Genomic DNA, 18,352 nt, shown 5'->3' on the forward strand with positions numbered 1-18,352 from the left:
AAAGAGAACGTGGAGCTCAGAGAAAGCGTTGCGGAGATGCAGCGTTACAGCCACAGGTGGCGTCTGAAGATGCGAAGTGTTACTAGCAGGAGAAGATACCAGGAGGGTCACTATTGATATTTTTGGTCAAACGGCTCTACGAATCCGTGACCGTCTCAACGACGCCATAGACATGGTACACAACATCAGGAAAAAGCCAAACAGACGGCGTTCAGTGCACAATCATTATGCGCTTTATTATGCATCTCTTACATGACATAATATGGAAGGAAGCCAAGGACTCCAAATATCTCCAGGACAACAAGTTTCGCATCAAAGAACTACTGACTCCACAAGACCAAGCGGCCGGAGAAAAGCTGTGGCCACTCATGAAGAAGGCAAGAGAAGAAGGGAAGACGGTGTCATTCAGTGGTCCGTTCGCATATATTGATGGCAAGAAGCTGGACTGTTATGGTACAAATGTCTGGCTCTTCTTGCTGGTTATTCCACTTGAATGTCTGACTCTAACATGAATGTATCTGTGAGTAATCATTACTGCCCACTAGTCTACTCATTTGTTTTGTGCATTTTACCTAGATGGGTTCTCATCTTGTTAACCATCTCTACCGCGAACAGGATTGTTTACATTTTCTACTTCTCTTACACAGTTCTTTATTTTTGCTGACTGTTCATCTCACTACCTTCATCAGTTTATCAGCTTTTTATTGTGTTTTTTTAATTTTTTCTTTAACCTGCAGGAATTCGAATTCCGTTTTTTACATATTATCTGTCCTAACATCAGGGCACTTAGAGGCAATATTAAAAGAATAGTTTCCCTGGCGGCCTGTCTAGGGTGTCTCCCCACCTGCCGCCTAGTGACTGCTGGGATAGGCTCCAGCATCCCCGCAACCCTGAGAGCAGTATAAGCGGTTTGGATAATGGATGGTTTCCTTTTTATATTGTAAATGCAATAAGGCAGACTTCTCCAAGAAACACATTCATGCAGGTTAGATACTAAGTTTGGAGATATGGCTTACGTTAGTCATGGGTCTAATCACTGCTGGTGTGGTCACCTTTACACATGAGTTTATAGGGGATGTATTAGACAGCATAACCCCCAAAGAGGGTAGATGGATTAACTTCACCGTTAAAGTGGACAATGCCCTCTATAATATGTAATATATATGGCCTTAATATACAAGCACCCAATATGACTCTGTTTAATAATCTCTCCAAGAAGATACAGGAGTCACCTAACAAGTGTAAAAGTGCCCACGTCATTATAGCTGGAAATTTTAATAATGCACCGGACAATTTAACTGATAGATTCCCACCCAGACCAAACCAGTTTTCTCAGAACACCATTTTTACCTGCCTATGTAGAGATTTATCAGTAGCGGATGTATGGTGTTTTTTAAACCAGATTTGAAGTCCTACACCTGGAACAATAAAAACAGGTATTTGAGGTCTAGAACAGACTTATTCCTTGTTTCTCCCTCTGTCTTATGATATGTACAGGATGTAAAGCACCAAGTAGCTCCTTTTTCTGATCATCACTTAATCACATTGGCTCTATGAAGAGGTCACTGGAAAACGAGGATACTGTAGTCTTAACAATATGCTTCTGAAGGACGCTATATTCAGAGAGTATTAAAACATTAACAACAAATATCTTTGTACTGCTGATTTAGGACATGAATGTAAGTGGGAATTTTTTAAGTTTAAAGTCGGAGTTAGTTGTTGATCGTAGCAAGATATTAAAGAACGTAATGAATATTAGAGAGGTGGAGTCAATGAACAAGCTCAATATTCCTATAAAAAGAGGTTTTATCTGAACAGGAGGCATCAGAACTCAGAAGTTTTACAAATTGAACTGGATGAACTCTCTCTCTCTCTCTCTCTCTGTATATACGTATATATAGAGGGAGAGAGAGAGATCTCTCCTCTATATATATAGAGAGAGAGAGAGGGAGGGGAGAGAGAGTTCATCAGTTTAAGTTCAGTTCAATGAATTATATATATATGTATATATATATGTATATACGTGTGTGCTAGCTAGCAACTAGCAAGCTCAGATTTTTTTTTAAAGCACTATATAAAATATAAAAAATGTAATGTAATGATTTTTTCCCCTTTTCTCACTTGGCCAATTACGCCACTCTTCCGAGCTGTTACTGCTTGGTCACTACTCCACCCCCTCGAGCTGCAGACTACCACATGTGTCCTCCGATACATGTGGAGTCACCAGCCGCTTCTTTTCACCTGACAGTGAGGAGTTTCACCAGGGGGACGTAGCGCGTGAGAGGATCACCTAACAGAAATGATAGATGAAAACTGCAGCAGTAACTTGATCTTGCCAAAAAGTGAGCCCGCATCGATGTATTGTATATTATATATATTGTTTATAATTGTTTATTAATGATTTATAAACCTATGATGGCCTTGTGTCCTGTCCAGGGTGGCTCCCGGGCTGCCGCCCAATGACTGCTGGGATAGGCTCCAGCATCCCGCGACCCTGAGAGCAGGATAAGTGGTTTGGATAATGGATGGATGGGTGATTAATAAAGTTTTCGCAACCTAATTAATAACCTCATTATAAGCCATTTATAAATCCTTTATAAGGGTAGTCTTATTGGAAAGTGGTACCATATTGCAATACAACAATTGCAGAAGACCCCTTCGTGCATTTTTGTGATATTTATCCAGTGATTTGCGCTCTAGGGAAATATTAAACAGTAATACCCCCGTATAATTTGACGTATTTACAGAGTTAAACGAAATCTTTTTTTGTACCTCACAACTCTAGTGTTTCTCATTACTGTGAGTCGTCAGACTATTCATAGTCCCTCTCCGTAGCTGAAATAGAGCAAACTCAGATATCCCCCTCCCCCCGAAAACGTCTTCTTCAGCAGAGAGCAGTGCAGCACTGACAGTTCTTCAAGCAGATGGCAGAAAGAGGGACATCATTAAAGCTGCTTCTCAATAATATATATGTGCCACATTACATAGCAGCTGATTCCCTCCGAATGACCGGACGAAGTAAAGAGGTAAATCGACCACAGCGCTGCTATTCAACACTCATGTTAATTCTCTACCACCAGGGTCAAAATTAAATTTGTACAGTGGCGCATTTTCTATTCACAGATCTCTTCATTATTCCGAGGCACTCATCCAGTTCTCTCCCCTCGCTCAAAGCAAACACCCTCTCCTAAACAATCTGCAGCGTGCACCCGGAGGCAAAGGAAGGCCAGATTAAAAATGAAAAGTTCACGCTTTTATCTGCGGCCATACGTTGAATTTATTAATACAGAGAGAAGTTTGTTGTTGTTGTTGTTGTTTTATTTCCCCAAGCTGAACTCCTCTTGTTGCTCGGTAGATGAGACATCAGGAGGGCTCTACAGCCAAACACAGTGCATACACACCTTGTTGATTAGTGGCAAGGCTGTTTACTACCGCGTTTGCTTTTCATATACACAACCGCCCAAAGCCATGAGGAGAGCGTGTCAGAGGAGTCGAGGGAGGGAAGTAAATAAGAGTTGCTGTTGTCTCCAGTGTGTTCCTGCAAAACAGATCAACAATCTCCCTCTCTCTCTATGAATTTAAATGCTCACACATGCGCTGTCTGTTCCTGTCACGCACACACAGACAAGGGGACGTGCAAAAATACACACTCTCTCTCTCTCTCTCTCTCTCTCTCTCTCTCTCTCTCTCTCTCTCTCTCTCTCTCTCTCTCTCTCTCTCTCTCTCACACACACACAAAAACACAGACATTCTTGTATTATTATCATTGTTAGGACCCCTCATTGATTCCATAGCCCTTAACCCTAACCTTATTTATATTAACCCTATTATTACCTTATTAACATTTTATTAACCATATTAACCTTCATATTATTATTATCAACCATCAGAACTGCATGCCTAACCCCCCCCCCCCTTTCTCACCAATTGCACCTGGTCAATTACCCCACTCTTCCAAGCCATCTCGGTCGCTGCTCCACCCCTTCTGCTGATCCGGGGAGGGCTGCAGACTACCACATGCCTCCTCTGATACATGTGGAGTCGCCAGCCGCTTCTTTTCACCTGACAGCGGGGAGTTTCACCAGGGGGATGTAGCACGTCGGGGGTCACGCTATTACCCCCCCTCCCCCGAACAAACGCCTCAACCGACTAGAGGAGGCGCTAGTGCAACGACCAGGACACATACCCACATCCGGCTTCCCACCCGCAGACACAGCCAATTGTGTCTGTAGGGACGCCCAACCAAGCCGGAGGTAACACAGGGACTTGAACAGCGATCTCTGTGTTGATAGGCAACGGAATAGACCGCCACACTACCCGGTTGCCCCAAATCTACATGCCTAACTTTAACCCTTACTTTAAATTTAACCCGATCCTAATCCTAACCCTAAACCCTGAATCCTAACACAAAAAATAGACCCTTGAAGAAGTGAAGACGCGAAAATGTCCTCACTCTGATTGTTAAAAACTCAAATTGGTCCTCACAAAAATTGAAGAAAAAGGAAACACATACACACACACACACGCACACACGTCTTTATCTTTACATCTCTCACATGCACAAATGCAGACTGCTTAATACACCATTTAATACGCTGTTTAATACACATGCTTTGCATGTTATTTCTACCCCCCCTGCCAATTATCCACTCTTCAAGAGACATAAGGCCACTTCTTCTGTACCCTCCTCAATATAAACACATCCTACTGTAGTAAGAGCTTGAGCCAATTAGCAGATATTTTGTGCCACTTTGGGAGCTGTTACACAGTAAGTCAGTCAGCTGTTTATATGAATGCACACCCCAAAAAAGCTGAGCACGAGTTCCCAAAAGTGTCTCAGTGTTGTGATCATCTTTGGCTCTGTGTTGAACAAAAGCTATTAAAGGGCTTTCGTGCTGTGTTTCGATGTTTCAGGGTCTTTTAGACCGTTTATTTTCTTTGCCTCTGGCCGATTTTTCTGCACATAAAGAGGTGGGATGTTGTGGAGATGTGTTTTCTCTCAGTTCAAACAGTATCCTGCAGGTAATTAAGCTGGTTTCCATAGTATGCATTTTTGAATTGAACACCCTACCATTTTTTTTACGTAGGCAACAGCATTAATATTTCAGACCCACTTATCCAGAGTGATTTGAAATGAGTGCAACGATTAGATTAGCTTGGCTTCACGTGGAGATAGCAGGGTGGCACAGAAGTGTTGCTAGACCATCCTTCCAAAAAGTGGGACCTGGTTCAAACGGGCTCGCCAGTTGCTGACTTTGTTTTATGAATCCAGGGTGAGGGCATGGCAGTCTACTCTGCTGCCTACCAACACGGGGATCGCCGGCTCGAATCCCCGTGTTACATCCGGCTTTGTCGGGCGTCCCTACAGACACAATTGGCTGTGTCTGCAGGTGGGAAGCCGGATGTGGGTATTTGTCCTGGTTGCTGCACTAGTGCCTCCTCTGGTTGATTGGAGCGCCTGTTCAGGGGGGAGGGGGAACTGGGGGGAATTAGCGTGATCCTCCCAATTGAAAAGAAATGGCTGGCAAACACATGTACACATGTATTGGAGGAGGCATGTGGTAGTCCGCAGCCCTCCCCGGATCTGCAGAGGGGATGGTGCAACAACCGGGACGGCTCAGAAGAGTGGGGTAATTGGCCGGATACAACTGAGGAGAAGAAGGGGGAACACCCCCCTCCAAAAAAAACCCCAAAAAAACCATTACCTCTAACCCAGGGTCTCAAACTCAAATTACCCAGGGGCCACTTGACAGGTGGTCTTATGGAGGAGGGCCGGTGCAATAGGGATGAAGAAAAAACTTGTTTTTTTAAATTTTTTCAGAGTTTTTACATGAATGGGTAACTATGTACATAGTGTAACCTTGCCTAGGCCTACATGTTTACCCTACTTCTTGCTTGAAACCTGGCACTTCTTCTGCTGACACAGGTGAGGCACATTTGCTTTCAGGAACTGGGCAGTGGACACCCTGAGAACAGTCTGGACCTATGCTTTGATTTATTAAAGTTCATAGTTGAGAACAGTTTCTCCCACAGATAAATGCTGCCGAAAAGATACATGACCTACCTGAACAGTTTGGACAACTGTGGGAATGTTTTGGGAAGTTCTCTGAGAAAGTGTCCAAGCGTCTCCTGCTTTCCTTGTGCCTCTCTGAACTTTGCCTTGAGCTCAGTGTTGCACTGTAAGTCTATGAGCTCCATTTGAAATGTGCTTGGAGCACTGTCCACGTCAAAGGAGAAGGGGTCTGCAAATAACTAGAAAGTGCTGCTGTGAGTCTTAAAATCAGAAAAGTGATGCTCAGACTCCTGCTGCAGATTGTCAATGGCAACCACTTACTCGTCAGCATTGACTTTGGCACCATCATCAATAATTGACTGGCATGTTGGGAAGTGGACAAATCTCTTCTCTGTGAGCTGTGTTTTCCATAATCTGAGTTTCACAGAGAAGGCTTTTCACACTATCAAAATGCTGCAGTGACAAGTTGGTCTGGCCCCTGCCATTTTAAATTAACAGTGTTAAGTGCCTGTGTGATATCAACAAAGAGCTAAATCCATGAGCCATTTGGGATCATCAAGCTCAGGAACATGTAGCCTGCTTTCTTTCATGAATTCTGTGATCGCCTCCCTCAATTAAAAAAAAACGCTTTCAGGATGCTGCCCCTGCTCAACCAGCACACTTCTGTGAAGTACAACACATCTCCATATGTTGCATCTATGTTGCATCTATTTCCTCCAGAAATGCACAGAACTGACGTTGTTGTAAACCTCTTGATCTGATGTAATTAATGCATTTCACCACAACAGTCATAATACTCTCAAATTTCAAGCATTTGCTGGAGAGTGTCTGCTGGTGAATGATGCAGTGAAATGCAATTGTGGGATCTACATTCTCTTCCTCCAGCTTTCTTTGAATCAGTGCTACAAGCACATTTATTCCTCCCGTCATTGACGGGGCCCCATCAGTGGTGATTCTGGCCAATTTATTCCAGGATAGACCAACACCCTCACTTGCATTGCACAGCACCTGATATATATATATATATATATATATATATATATATATATATATATATATATATATATATATATATATATATATATATATATATATTTGGCTGTAGTCTTTCCCTGCGTTGGATATAAAGTTAACAGTTCTTCTGTTAACTCAAAATGGTCACCCTTACAAATATGGCGAGCTGAGCATTGTCATTTATAGCTGTGCTTTCAAGTGTCAAAGAATAGTGTGTGAAATCTGTCTTTATGCATGCTCAATAATCCAGGCAAGAGTATCAAAGTAAGAAATTTGAATCAGTTCATCTGGACACAACGTTTATTGAGAGAAATGTTTCATCTCCTCTTCATGCCACACTATTGTTTATAAGGATGGGGATACCTGCAGTCAGTTGAGACTGAAGAGATCATTTAGAGGAGCGATGAAACGTTTCTCTATCAGTAAACGTTGTGCCTAGATGAACAGGTTCAACTTTCTTTCTTTGGGTGCATGAAATCATTTGCTTTGATCCGTTTTGCCATTGTATTTGGGCTGAGACTGATGTTTCCAAATAAAGATGCCTTCTCCGGGCAAACGATATTCGTTACCTGCAGTATGCAGTCTCTCAGAAACTGTCCCTCCATAAATGGCTTGCCAGCCTTCCCTGTTGCCTCGCTTACCATGTAGCTAGCTCCGACAGCAGCATCACAGTCTTGTTTAGCTTTGTGAAAAAAAAGTTCTGCTGACAGGACAGACTTTTTTGAAAGTGTGCTGCCTTTTTCTCCCTCTCTTCACCTTTGAACCCATCCTACTCTTCTGCATGTTTAATAGTGTAATGTCGCTTCAGATTGAAATCCTTAAGAACCGCAACTTTTTCCTTGCTAAGTAGACAGATCGTGGATGCATTAAATTCAGCGAAGAAGTAGTCGCATGTCCATTTCTCTCGGAACTGTCGATGCTCCAGGTCAACTTTTCTTTCGGCTTTTGAAAGTGACATTTTTACAAAACATCTGCAACCAGTGACAGATTATGTTAGCAAGCTCACATGAGACATTTCGCAGTGGGCTAGCCTGTTGGGTTTATTTGCTCGCTTTGAGAGAGAGAGAGAGAAAGCTGCAAAAAGGCTACGTCATCTTTAACTGCTCTCACAGCTAATCTTAACTGAGTACTTCGAACTAGAAACAAATGTTTAAAAAAAACCACGAAAGTAGTATGCAGAATGGATAAGCAGTCCAGATCTCTTAATAAATCTAAAACATAGCACGGGCTGTACAAAACTGCCTTGCGGGCCACATCCGGCCCGCAGGCCCGTAGTTGAGACCCCTACTCTAACCTTTTTCTGCTTTAATTAAAACACTGGAGAGGTAAATGATCTGCCCACACTGCCTGAGAAAAAGCAGGCAAGGACAAGACAACTCTCTCAGCAGTTGCTGTTGAGGCGATGTAAGCAGACCACTTACTGTAACCTTTGCTGGTTGTTGTTATTGGTTGGGATAGCTGGGATAATAAATAAAAAAATAAGACGGTGCAAAAGAGATAGGGGAGAAAGGCCTCGGGCGGGATTCGATCATAGATCAGTGCAGCACTGTGCATGTGGCTCCAGAGCTGCCGGACACAACTATTCACTCAACTCTCAGCACAGCAGTCCCACCTCATGTCCCCCCATCCACCAAGGGGAATTATTAGGGACCTGTAGTTTTAGCTGAACACAGATACGAGATGTTAAAGTTTTTATGATGGCTATCAGTGCACCGACCCTTATGTCTGATCCACTTGTCCCTTTGTCCTCCAGGTATTATCCATCTGCCCAAAGGACATGCGTGCCGACATCTGTGTCCACCTGAACAGGAAGGTAAATACATTTGTGGTTTTACTTCCACAAAAGATGGATGCCAAATTGGATGCATCACAGCATTTGCTGCAATAGCTTGAGATTCTCTGCGGGGCTGGGGATATAATGTAAGGGGTTGCTTGTGCAGCATCTTTGGCTCTGATGCAGCCCTCTATTGTGGCAATGCTGTATGGTGCCAATAAATTAGGCAGCAGTAGACTTGACATTAAAAGTGGCCGGTTCAAGTTTCAAGACTGTTCAGGTGCCCTCAATCAAGGCACTTTATTCCCAGCTTTCATAGTGGATCTGCTCAGCAGCCAGCAGTGGAAGATTGTGGATATACTGGGCAGTCCGTTGCCGGGAATATGTAATAATGTAAATATGTCAGACGAGGTGTTGCTAAAAACAAACATGCATTCATTTTTTGACTCTTCAACATCGCTGTCATAGGTAAAACTGATTCCTTCATAGGGGTGACTACTAATCCTTCTGGCCTGCTGCTCTCTGTCCCAGGTGTTCAACGAGCATCCAGCCTTCCGGCTGGCCAGTGACGGCTGCCTGCGTTCCCTGGCCGTGGAGTTTCAGACCATCCACTGCGCCCCGGGGGACCTGATCTTCCATGCCGGGGAGAGCGTTGACACCCTCTGCTTCGTGGTGTCAGGGTCACTGGAGGTCATTCAGGACGACGAGGTGATCGCCATCCTAGGTACATCTAATGTGTGTGTGTGTGAGCATGTGATGACAAAAATATAAAATTATGTAGATGCCTGCATCTAAATTGCCATAAAAGCTTCAGGTTTCAGTCCTTTGCAAAGCCTCTAACCACCACAGTCTTCAGCCCTGTTCACACTAGAGCTAACTACAGTTGTCATTCCCCATTGTTTAGACTTATTCCAGTTAAATTCAGACTCAGTCTGGCCATTAATGGGAGTGACAACTGCTAGTAATGGATTTCCAGCTTTGAAACAGGTAGTGACAACCGAAGTTGACTCCAGCTCCTATCCAAATGAGCTTTTGTGTGCCTGTATGGACAGACACAGGAGTTGACCGTTAACTTGTAACTTGTAATACTTTGGCACAGAACGCATGCACAGGGACAAGGCAGGGCACACATGTGCTGTACGGGTCTCCCTCTGTTGTATTGGACTTGGTTGGACACAAGTTGCAGTGGGAAATGGAATAAAGATGTTAGATAAAACTTACTGTGGTGTTTATTATCGGCAACATTGGTAGCAGAGGATGGCTGCTAATTGTAAAGTTCTGCCTGCTTTTGATGAAACGAGGCCATAGAAATGTCAGAAAATTGAAGTCAGTATATGGAGGCGAGTTACGGACCTCGACAAAAAGAAACAAGCGTTTGCTCTTGGACTTGCATGCAGAGCCAGTGAAACAGCCATGGAGATACTGGTGGACGATTACAACCGAAATGGTTGCTCCAGCAACCCCGCTAGGTAAATCTTTAAAAGATTTTATTTGAGTCAATTTTCAGAGCAAAATGGGCCTAAAGAAAACCGCTAACCTCACAGAAGAGGATGAGGAGATTAAGAAATCTCTCGACTTCTTGTTGACTGTCATGGCAACAGTTGCCGCCCAACAAAAGAGGATCTTGGAGCTGATGGACAAAGTCCAGTCACTCAAGAAACAAAACATGGAAAATATAGAATGATCACATCTCTGGAGAACTGAGTGGCTGACCTTGGACAGTACTCCCGGATAAATGATGTGATTATCACCGGCCTAAAGACCAGACATTGGACCTACGCAGCAGTGGCCTCAGGACAACGCTGCCCGGAGTGGGGCCAATGCCTCTCAGGCCGAGAGGGAATCGCTGGAATATCAGGTGGTTGGTTTCCTGGATAGCAAGAGCTTTTCTGTCGACAGCAGTGATGTCGAGGTTTGTCACACCCTGCCCAGCAAAAACAAAAGTGTGGCGCCAGCTATAATTATCCGCTTCAACAACAGGAAGAAAAAGCAGGAGCTTCTCAAACGGATGGAAATTAAAGGGGTCTGACGTATACATAAATGAACACCTCACCAAGAACAATGCGGGCAATGCAAGGAGAGCATGCATACTAAAGGGACCAAGCAAGATCCAGGAGACGTGGACAGCAGGCTGCAAAATATCCATTAAGCTGAATGGCTCATCACTAGAGGCAGCTGAAGTGCTTATCATACGGACATAAATGAACTGGATGAGTTTGATGAATGAAAGCTGGGAGAGCAATCACAACAAGGTCACAGTATGAAAACATGAAGCTCAACATAACAAGGTCACTGAACTCACTAAACACACCCATGTCAACTCTGGACAGAAATCACTCATCCACAGAATATGAAAAACGGGGCTTGAAAACTTTCCAATACACTGAATATAAATCACGTGACATTGAAAATGACATAGATCCTGAGAACACTTACTACAAGAACACATACAGACATTATGAATACTACACTGAAGATCATTTCAAAAGAAATGTAATAATGGGTGGAGCAATATCAATAATTCACTTCAATAGCAGGAGCCTTAGTTCAAACATTTAAAAAAATCAATCACTGCTTAAGAAAACTGGACAAGAAATTCACAGGAATTGTAATATCTGAGACTTGGTTTAGCGAAGAACAGACAGACATGGTCGAGCTTGAGCGATATGAAATGTTTTTCATTAACAGGATACAAACAAAAGGTGGGTGAGTTGCACTATACATCAATGAAAATTATTAATGTAAATCTGTCAGGAATATGTCATTTGTCTTGGACAATATGGAATTCATTACAGTAGAAATGGAACTGAAGAAATCAAAAAAATATACTTATAAGGTGCGCATACAGAAAACCTGGTTCTTGTATCAACACATTTAAGGAAAAGCTACTGGAATTGTATAGCAATATAAATAATAAGAAAATGGTCTTTGTCTGTGGGGATTTCAATATTGATCTGCTAAACCCACAAGAACACAATTCAACTACAGAATTCATTAACTCAGTGTACAGTACTGCCTTATGTTCCTCGATCACAAGGCCAGCTAGAATAACACCACACAGTGCTACACTAATTGATAATATATTTACTAATGTTATTGACAAGGAAGTAACAAGTGGATTGTTAATAAATGGCACAAGTGATCATCTGCCAGTCTTTGCAGTCATACAGAGCTGTACTAGGACCAAGAATGACACTAAAACAGTCAAAGCAATTAGATACAAATCAAAATCAGTTATCCATCCATCCATCCATTATCCAAACCACTCATCCTGCTCTCAGGGTCGCGGGGATGCTGGAGCCTATCCCAGCAGTCATCAGGCGGCAGGCAGGGAGACAACCTGGACAGGCCACCAGGCTATCACAGGGCAAAATCAATTCCTTTAAACAAGACCTAATGAAATGGAATAGTGTCTATGTAGAAGATGTAGATCTAGCCTATGACACATCTCGGTCCATAACTGCTCTCTATGAAAAAAAAGTTATGATCTAGTAAAGAAAGAAGGGGAACAAAAATGTACTGAGAAAGCATGGCTAACTAAAGGAATATCAAACACATGCAAGAGAAAAAAAATCTATGATATAAAGAATTCTTAAAGGACAGAACAGCAGAGGCCAAACACACATAAAAGATATATAAAACCAAACTGACATGAATTATGAGAAACAGCAAAAAGGAATACTGCAGTAAATTACTGGAGAACCACAAAAACAACATAAGAAATACATGGAAAATACTGAATGCCATTATTAGAAATGGAACTGGGGAAGGTAGGATACCCAAACAGTTTTTTGATAATAAAACAACACAGCCACTACGGATATGGCTTCAGCTGCAGATAAGTTCAATAAATATTTTGCCAGTGTCGATCCTGATTTGGCCTGGGAGATTGCAAAGACTGGTAGTAGTGATGGTATATTAGTGTATGAACAACAATATGGTATTAGAGCTAACAGGACAACTTCATTTGCACTGATAGAATTTGTAGAAGAAATTACATAGGCAATAGAAAACAATATGCAGTAGGACTATTTATGGACTTAAAAAAAGCCTTTGACACTGTAGCTCATGAGTTGTTAATAAAAAAAAATAAATTAGAAAGATATGGTATCAGAGACATAGCATTCTCCTGGTTATCCAGTTACCTACAGAATACAGAATAGGTACTAATATGTTGAAATACAAAACTTCAAATCACAGCTACTGAAGGTTAGGTGTGGGGTGCCCCAGGGCTCGGTGTTGGGACCGCTGTCGTTCATATTGTGCATCAACAATATATGTGGTGTCAAAAACACTGAAATCCATTCTATTCACAGATGATACAAACTTACTCTGCTGTGGAGACAACTTGGAACAACTTGTTGATACAGTGGAAAAGGAATTGAGCAGGATGAAGTGTTGGTTTGATATTAAAAAATTAACTGAATTTAAGCAAAATTAAATTTATAATCTTTGGGAATCGATCTACCAACTCAGAAAAGAATCTCATGATAAATGACATAGAAATCAAAAAAGTATCTGAAATTAAATATCTCGGCGTATTAATAGATGGCGAATTAATTTGGAAGCTGCTCATAAATTATATAAAAGCTAAAATATCCAAATCAACTGCATCACAAGACCGACACATACATACTTAGGGGCAATTTAGTATGGCCGATTCACCTGACCTACATGTCTTTGGACTGTGGGAGGAAACCGGAGCACCCGGAGTTAACTCACGCAGACACAAGGAGAACATGCAAACTCCACACAGAGCACAAGTGCAGCCACCTGATCTAGAGGGCACAAGTGTAAGTACTAGGGTAGGACAGCTTTACATGCATCTAGGAAAGCATTCACTGAATCTGAGTGTTCAGAGAGGATAAGGAGAGCTTTGTGGAAACACCTCAGACCCACAGATAAGTACGAGACAGGAGACAAAATGTATTACCCTGGCCTGTGGTGTTCAAGCCCAAGCCAGGCCCCAGCCCGACAAAGTCTGCAATTTTTCAGCCCGACTTGAGACCAACAGCATTATCCTTTTAAGCTCTTTCTGATACGCGTTTTCTCTGAAACACACAAAAATGGTAATTGGACTGCATTTATATAATGCTTTCCTAGTCTATCGACCACTCAAAGCTCTTTACAATGTATGCCTCACATTCACCCATTCACACACACATTCATACACTGATGGCGGAGGCTGCCATGCAAGGCACCAACCTGGAGCATTTAAGGGTTCGGTGTCTTGCTCAAGGACACTGACACGCTCTGCACAGGGTCAAACCAGCGACCTTCCAATTACTAGACGACCCGCTCTACCTCCTGAGCCATGCCGCCCTAAACACACACTCAAAGCATGGTCAACTGTCACATGTAATACAGACGCACATGCGTATGTATAATATAATCAATATGACATTATTTCATACGGTGGCCTATGTGTGCTGTGCACGTATGTTAGAAGTTAAATGAGCCAGAGTCCAACCTGAGCCCGATCTATAAGGAAGAAAAAAAAAGGCTCGACCCTGGCCTGAATTGACTCAGCGTGTCGGGACCGGACGGGCTTGCAGACCTCTAATTACAAACAGGAACAGGCAGGTTGTGCAGACTGGAATTGAGCAAGGGTAGTTATCGGTCAGGATGGAGCAGTTGTATTTGTGAGACATGGTGGAATTCTTGTTAGAGTGCACCAATCTACATCATCTAGGCTTTGTAAGGTGAACACACAGGAACAGGATAAGCAGACTGTACAAAATAATGAAAATGGAGAGACAGAGAGTGGGAAATGCATCCTGAAAAATTTGTCAGATAATGAACAAAATGCAGACAATGACCAAGATAACATCAGCAATTAGGGAGAAAATACTGGAGAGGTGGTGCATCCACCCGTGACACAAACAAATATAACACAAATTGAAAAAGAGCACCATGTTAGTGGTAACACTGTCTCTTTTGCAGGTGTTAAATTAAAAGCAGGACAGATTTTAACATTTGTAAACAGAGATAATGGTGTCTCACAGAGAGAGCCCAGGTTTTATGTCGTGCAGGCAAAGCAACGGGACAACACAAAAACTAGTATAACCTGCAACACCTAGAACCTGATAGTAGTGATGGACAAAGGGAGTCAGTTGATATGTCATGCGTTTATGGCCTTCACATTGATTCAGAAGACAGTGATGCTAATTTACTTATAACCAAGGATCTATCCATCCATTATCCAAACCACTTATCCTGCTCTCAGGGTCACGTGGATGCTGGAGCCTATCCCAGCAGTCATTGGGTGGCAGGCGGGCAGACACCCTGGACAGGCCGCCAGGCCATCACAGGGCGCACACACACATTCACACCTAGGGACAATTTAGTATGGCGGATTCACCTGACCTACGTGTCTTTGGACTGTGGGAGGAAACTGGAGCACCCAGAGGAAACCCAAACAAACACAGGGAGAATTTGCAAACTCCACACAGAGGATGACCCGGGACGATCCCCAAGGTTGGACCACCCCAGGGCTCAAACCCAGGACCTTCTTGCTGTGAGGTGACTGCGCTTACCACTGCACTACCATGCCGCCCTTAACCAAGGATGTTTCCTTTAAAGCAGTGAAACAGAAAGAAAGTAGAAGAATGCATTCAGTAGAGCGCAGATCTCCACCAGGCGTGTCACCCCTTCTCCGGTGCTTGGACTTGGCGACAAACCACCCCTTTTTTTCGCCTACCAGGAGAAGGGAAAATTCAGAGGCACTGCCTGCGTATCTCCCCTTCTCCGGTGCTATTGGTATAACAACGGGAATGAAGTGATGCTGAGCACAGATGGTATAATGTCAGAAGTGGATCCAGCAGTCTTCTACAGTGTAGGGTTACTGGAGCACTTGAATGTCATGTGGATGACTTCCTTTGGGGAGGCTCAAAAGAAGATGTAATTCCTCAACTCAAGTCTGCATTTCTCATTGGATGTGATGATCATGACTATTTCTGTTATGTAGGAGGGGATTTTGTTACAGTTGATGGTGAAGTACAGGTACATCAGCACAATCACGTTGAACATCTCCAACATCTTCACATGAAAGCAGCGCATGCTGTCCAGAGGGAGTCACCCCTCAGTGAAATTGAAACACAGCAGTTTAGGTCAAAAATAGGACCGGTGCTATGGGTTGCAAGACAGACCGGGCCTGATCTTATGTCTGATTCCTGTAGTTTGGCATCCAGTACAGAAACTGCGACAGTGCAGTCTATCCATGAGGTTAACAAAGCAATCTGTAGGCTCAAGTCCGTAAAGGTGGCCTTCAGGTTTCATCATTTGGCCAAAGATGCTGATCTGAAATTGATTGTTTTTAGTGACTCTTCTCTTGGAAACCCTCCAGATGGAGGTACAGAAAGGGGAACTCTGGTTGTTCTAATGGGAGGGAGAGGAACGTGTTCTCCCCTCTGTAGGCAATCCAAAAGAACCAGACGTGTGGTACGCAGCACTCTTGCAGGGGAAACCCTTGCCATGTCAGATGGAATAGACGAGGTCATTTCTCTCTTCAGAGCTCTCTACTGAGTATGCTGGACCGAATGGTCCCTCATTGCTTCATCTGACTGACAACCATTCTCTGTTCGATGCTCTCAAGTCAACAAAACGAGTCACGGAGAAAAGGTTTTGTTTTGAAATAAGTGGCATTAAGGAACTCATACAAAAAAAGAAAATAAAGATGATCTGGTCAGACATTGAAGCCCAACTCGCTGTCTGTTTTACTAAAAAAGGGAGCATGGACTTTGGTGCTTTTGAAAGTGCTCGGTGAAGGAGTGTGGGATCCATACTAAAGATATTTCATTGGACTTTTAAAGCACTGTCAATATTATTTGCATAGTTTGTCCCGCCAGCCGCTCAATGACTGCTGGGCTAGGCTCCAGCATCCCCGCAACCCTGACAGCAGGATAAGCGGTTTGGATAATGGATGGATGGATGGTATTTTTCCAGACTTATTTCTGCGTACACATGGAGTGTGACTCAGGTAGTATTTTATTTACTGTCTGCATCCTTAAGTTTTGGAGATGGAGAGTTTTGAAAGACAAAAATATTTTTATTCGTTTTATTTTTTTCTGTAAAAAAGAGAGGGGGGGGGCGTCCGGGTAACCTGGCGGTCTATTCTGTTGCCAGCCAACATGGGGGAGATAGTTAATTTGTAACTTGTAATACTTTGGCATGGCGTGCATGCACATGAGCAAGGCACATGTGCGGTGTGGTTCTCTGTTGTATCAGACTTGGTTGGACGCATGTTGCAGTGGCAAATGGGGTAAAGTTGTTAGATAAAAATAAACATGGTGTTTATTACCAGTAACATTGACAACTGGTAGTTGATGTGTTAACTACACAACCCTGCTTTGTATAAATACAGCATTGTCGGTGTTTGTAATGGCATTGTATTTGCTCAGAACGTAAATCTCGCATTTCAAATATCGTTGTAATCGTGATCTCTCCATTGTCAACAAGTCTGGAGGCGGCTCTTCAAGTTTTGTTGAAGGGTTACCCATCCAGCCACGCAACTGTTAGTCATTCATACATGTAAGCATGCTCACTCTTTTGAATATGTGTAGAGACACAAACCTGAGAGGCTCCATTTTCTTACCTGGATTAATTGAGCATGCATTAAGACATGACAGACTCCAGTTTATAAGTTTGGTTGATGAGCTGAAGATGCAGATGTGAACAGGGCGTTAGTGCCTTGCTCCGTCATTTTATCTATAGTGCACAGACAGTGGAACCGTAACTGTGTAGTGTCAGTGCAACGCTCCACACATTGAGTTAAACAATTGAACCTCCCCCCTTTTCTCCCCAATTGTACTTGGTCAAGTACCCCATTCTTCCGAGCCATCCCGGTCGCTGCTCCACCCCCTCTGCCGACCCGGGGAGGGCTGCAGACTACCACATGCCTCCTCTGATACATGTGGAGTCGCCAGCCGCTTCTTTTCACCTGACAGTGAGGAGTTTCACCAGGGGGACGTAACGCATGGGAGGATCACGCTATTGCCCCCAGTTCCTCAGTTCCCCCTCCCCCCCGAACAGGCTCTCCCAACAGACCAGAGGAGGCGCTAGTGCACCGACCAGGACACATACCCGCATCCGGCTTCCGACCTGCAGACACGGCCAATTGTGTCTGTAGGGATGCCCGACGAAGGCAGAGGTAACACGGAGATTTGAACCGGCGAAACAATTGAACCTTTGACCCTTAAACTGTTACTAATATGCTCCCCCCATTGAGGTTAACGTAGGCTTGAACCCCAACCCTGGCAGTGTTTGTAAAATGCTTCGTGCATTAAGCTTGTAGACTATGTTCCTATGTGTAAGTGTATAGTAATATCACATACATGAGTGTATGCATAAATAGAGGAAATATAGGAATGAGCTTTTGCGTGTGTCTGTATATTTTTGCTTGCGTCAGTGACTGCGTGTGTGGGTCCACGGATGATAGTGTGTCTGGAGGCTTAAGATATTCCTGGAAATGATCCGTCTGTCTAACAATGACAATTTCTGATGGCTCAGGACTAGCAGAGCCACAAGGACACTATGGATGGAGAGAGCAAGAG

The 18,352-nt window shown here is 43.3% G+C and overlaps 1 protein-coding gene across 1 annotated transcript in view; it reads left to right on the forward strand.

Moving 5' to 3' along the window:
• Positions 1-18,352, forward strand: part of kcnh5b (potassium voltage-gated channel, subfamily H (eag-related), member 5b) — a 173,144-nt gene that overhangs the window by 89,140 nt on the left and 65,652 nt on the right. The window contains exons 10-11 of the mRNA XM_056295501.1: positions 8,781-8,840; positions 9,333-9,525. Coding sequence (XP_056151476.1) covers positions 8,781-8,840; positions 9,333-9,525 — 253 coding nt within the window. The remainder of the gene's footprint in view (positions 1-8,780; positions 8,841-9,332; positions 9,526-18,352) is intronic.

This window comes from Lampris incognitus, chromosome 16 (genome assembly GCF_029633865.1).
Source record: "Lampris incognitus isolate fLamInc1 chromosome 16, fLamInc1.hap2, whole genome shotgun sequence".
Taxonomy (NCBI): Eukaryota; Metazoa; Chordata; class Actinopteri; order Lampriformes; family Lampridae; genus Lampris; species Lampris incognitus.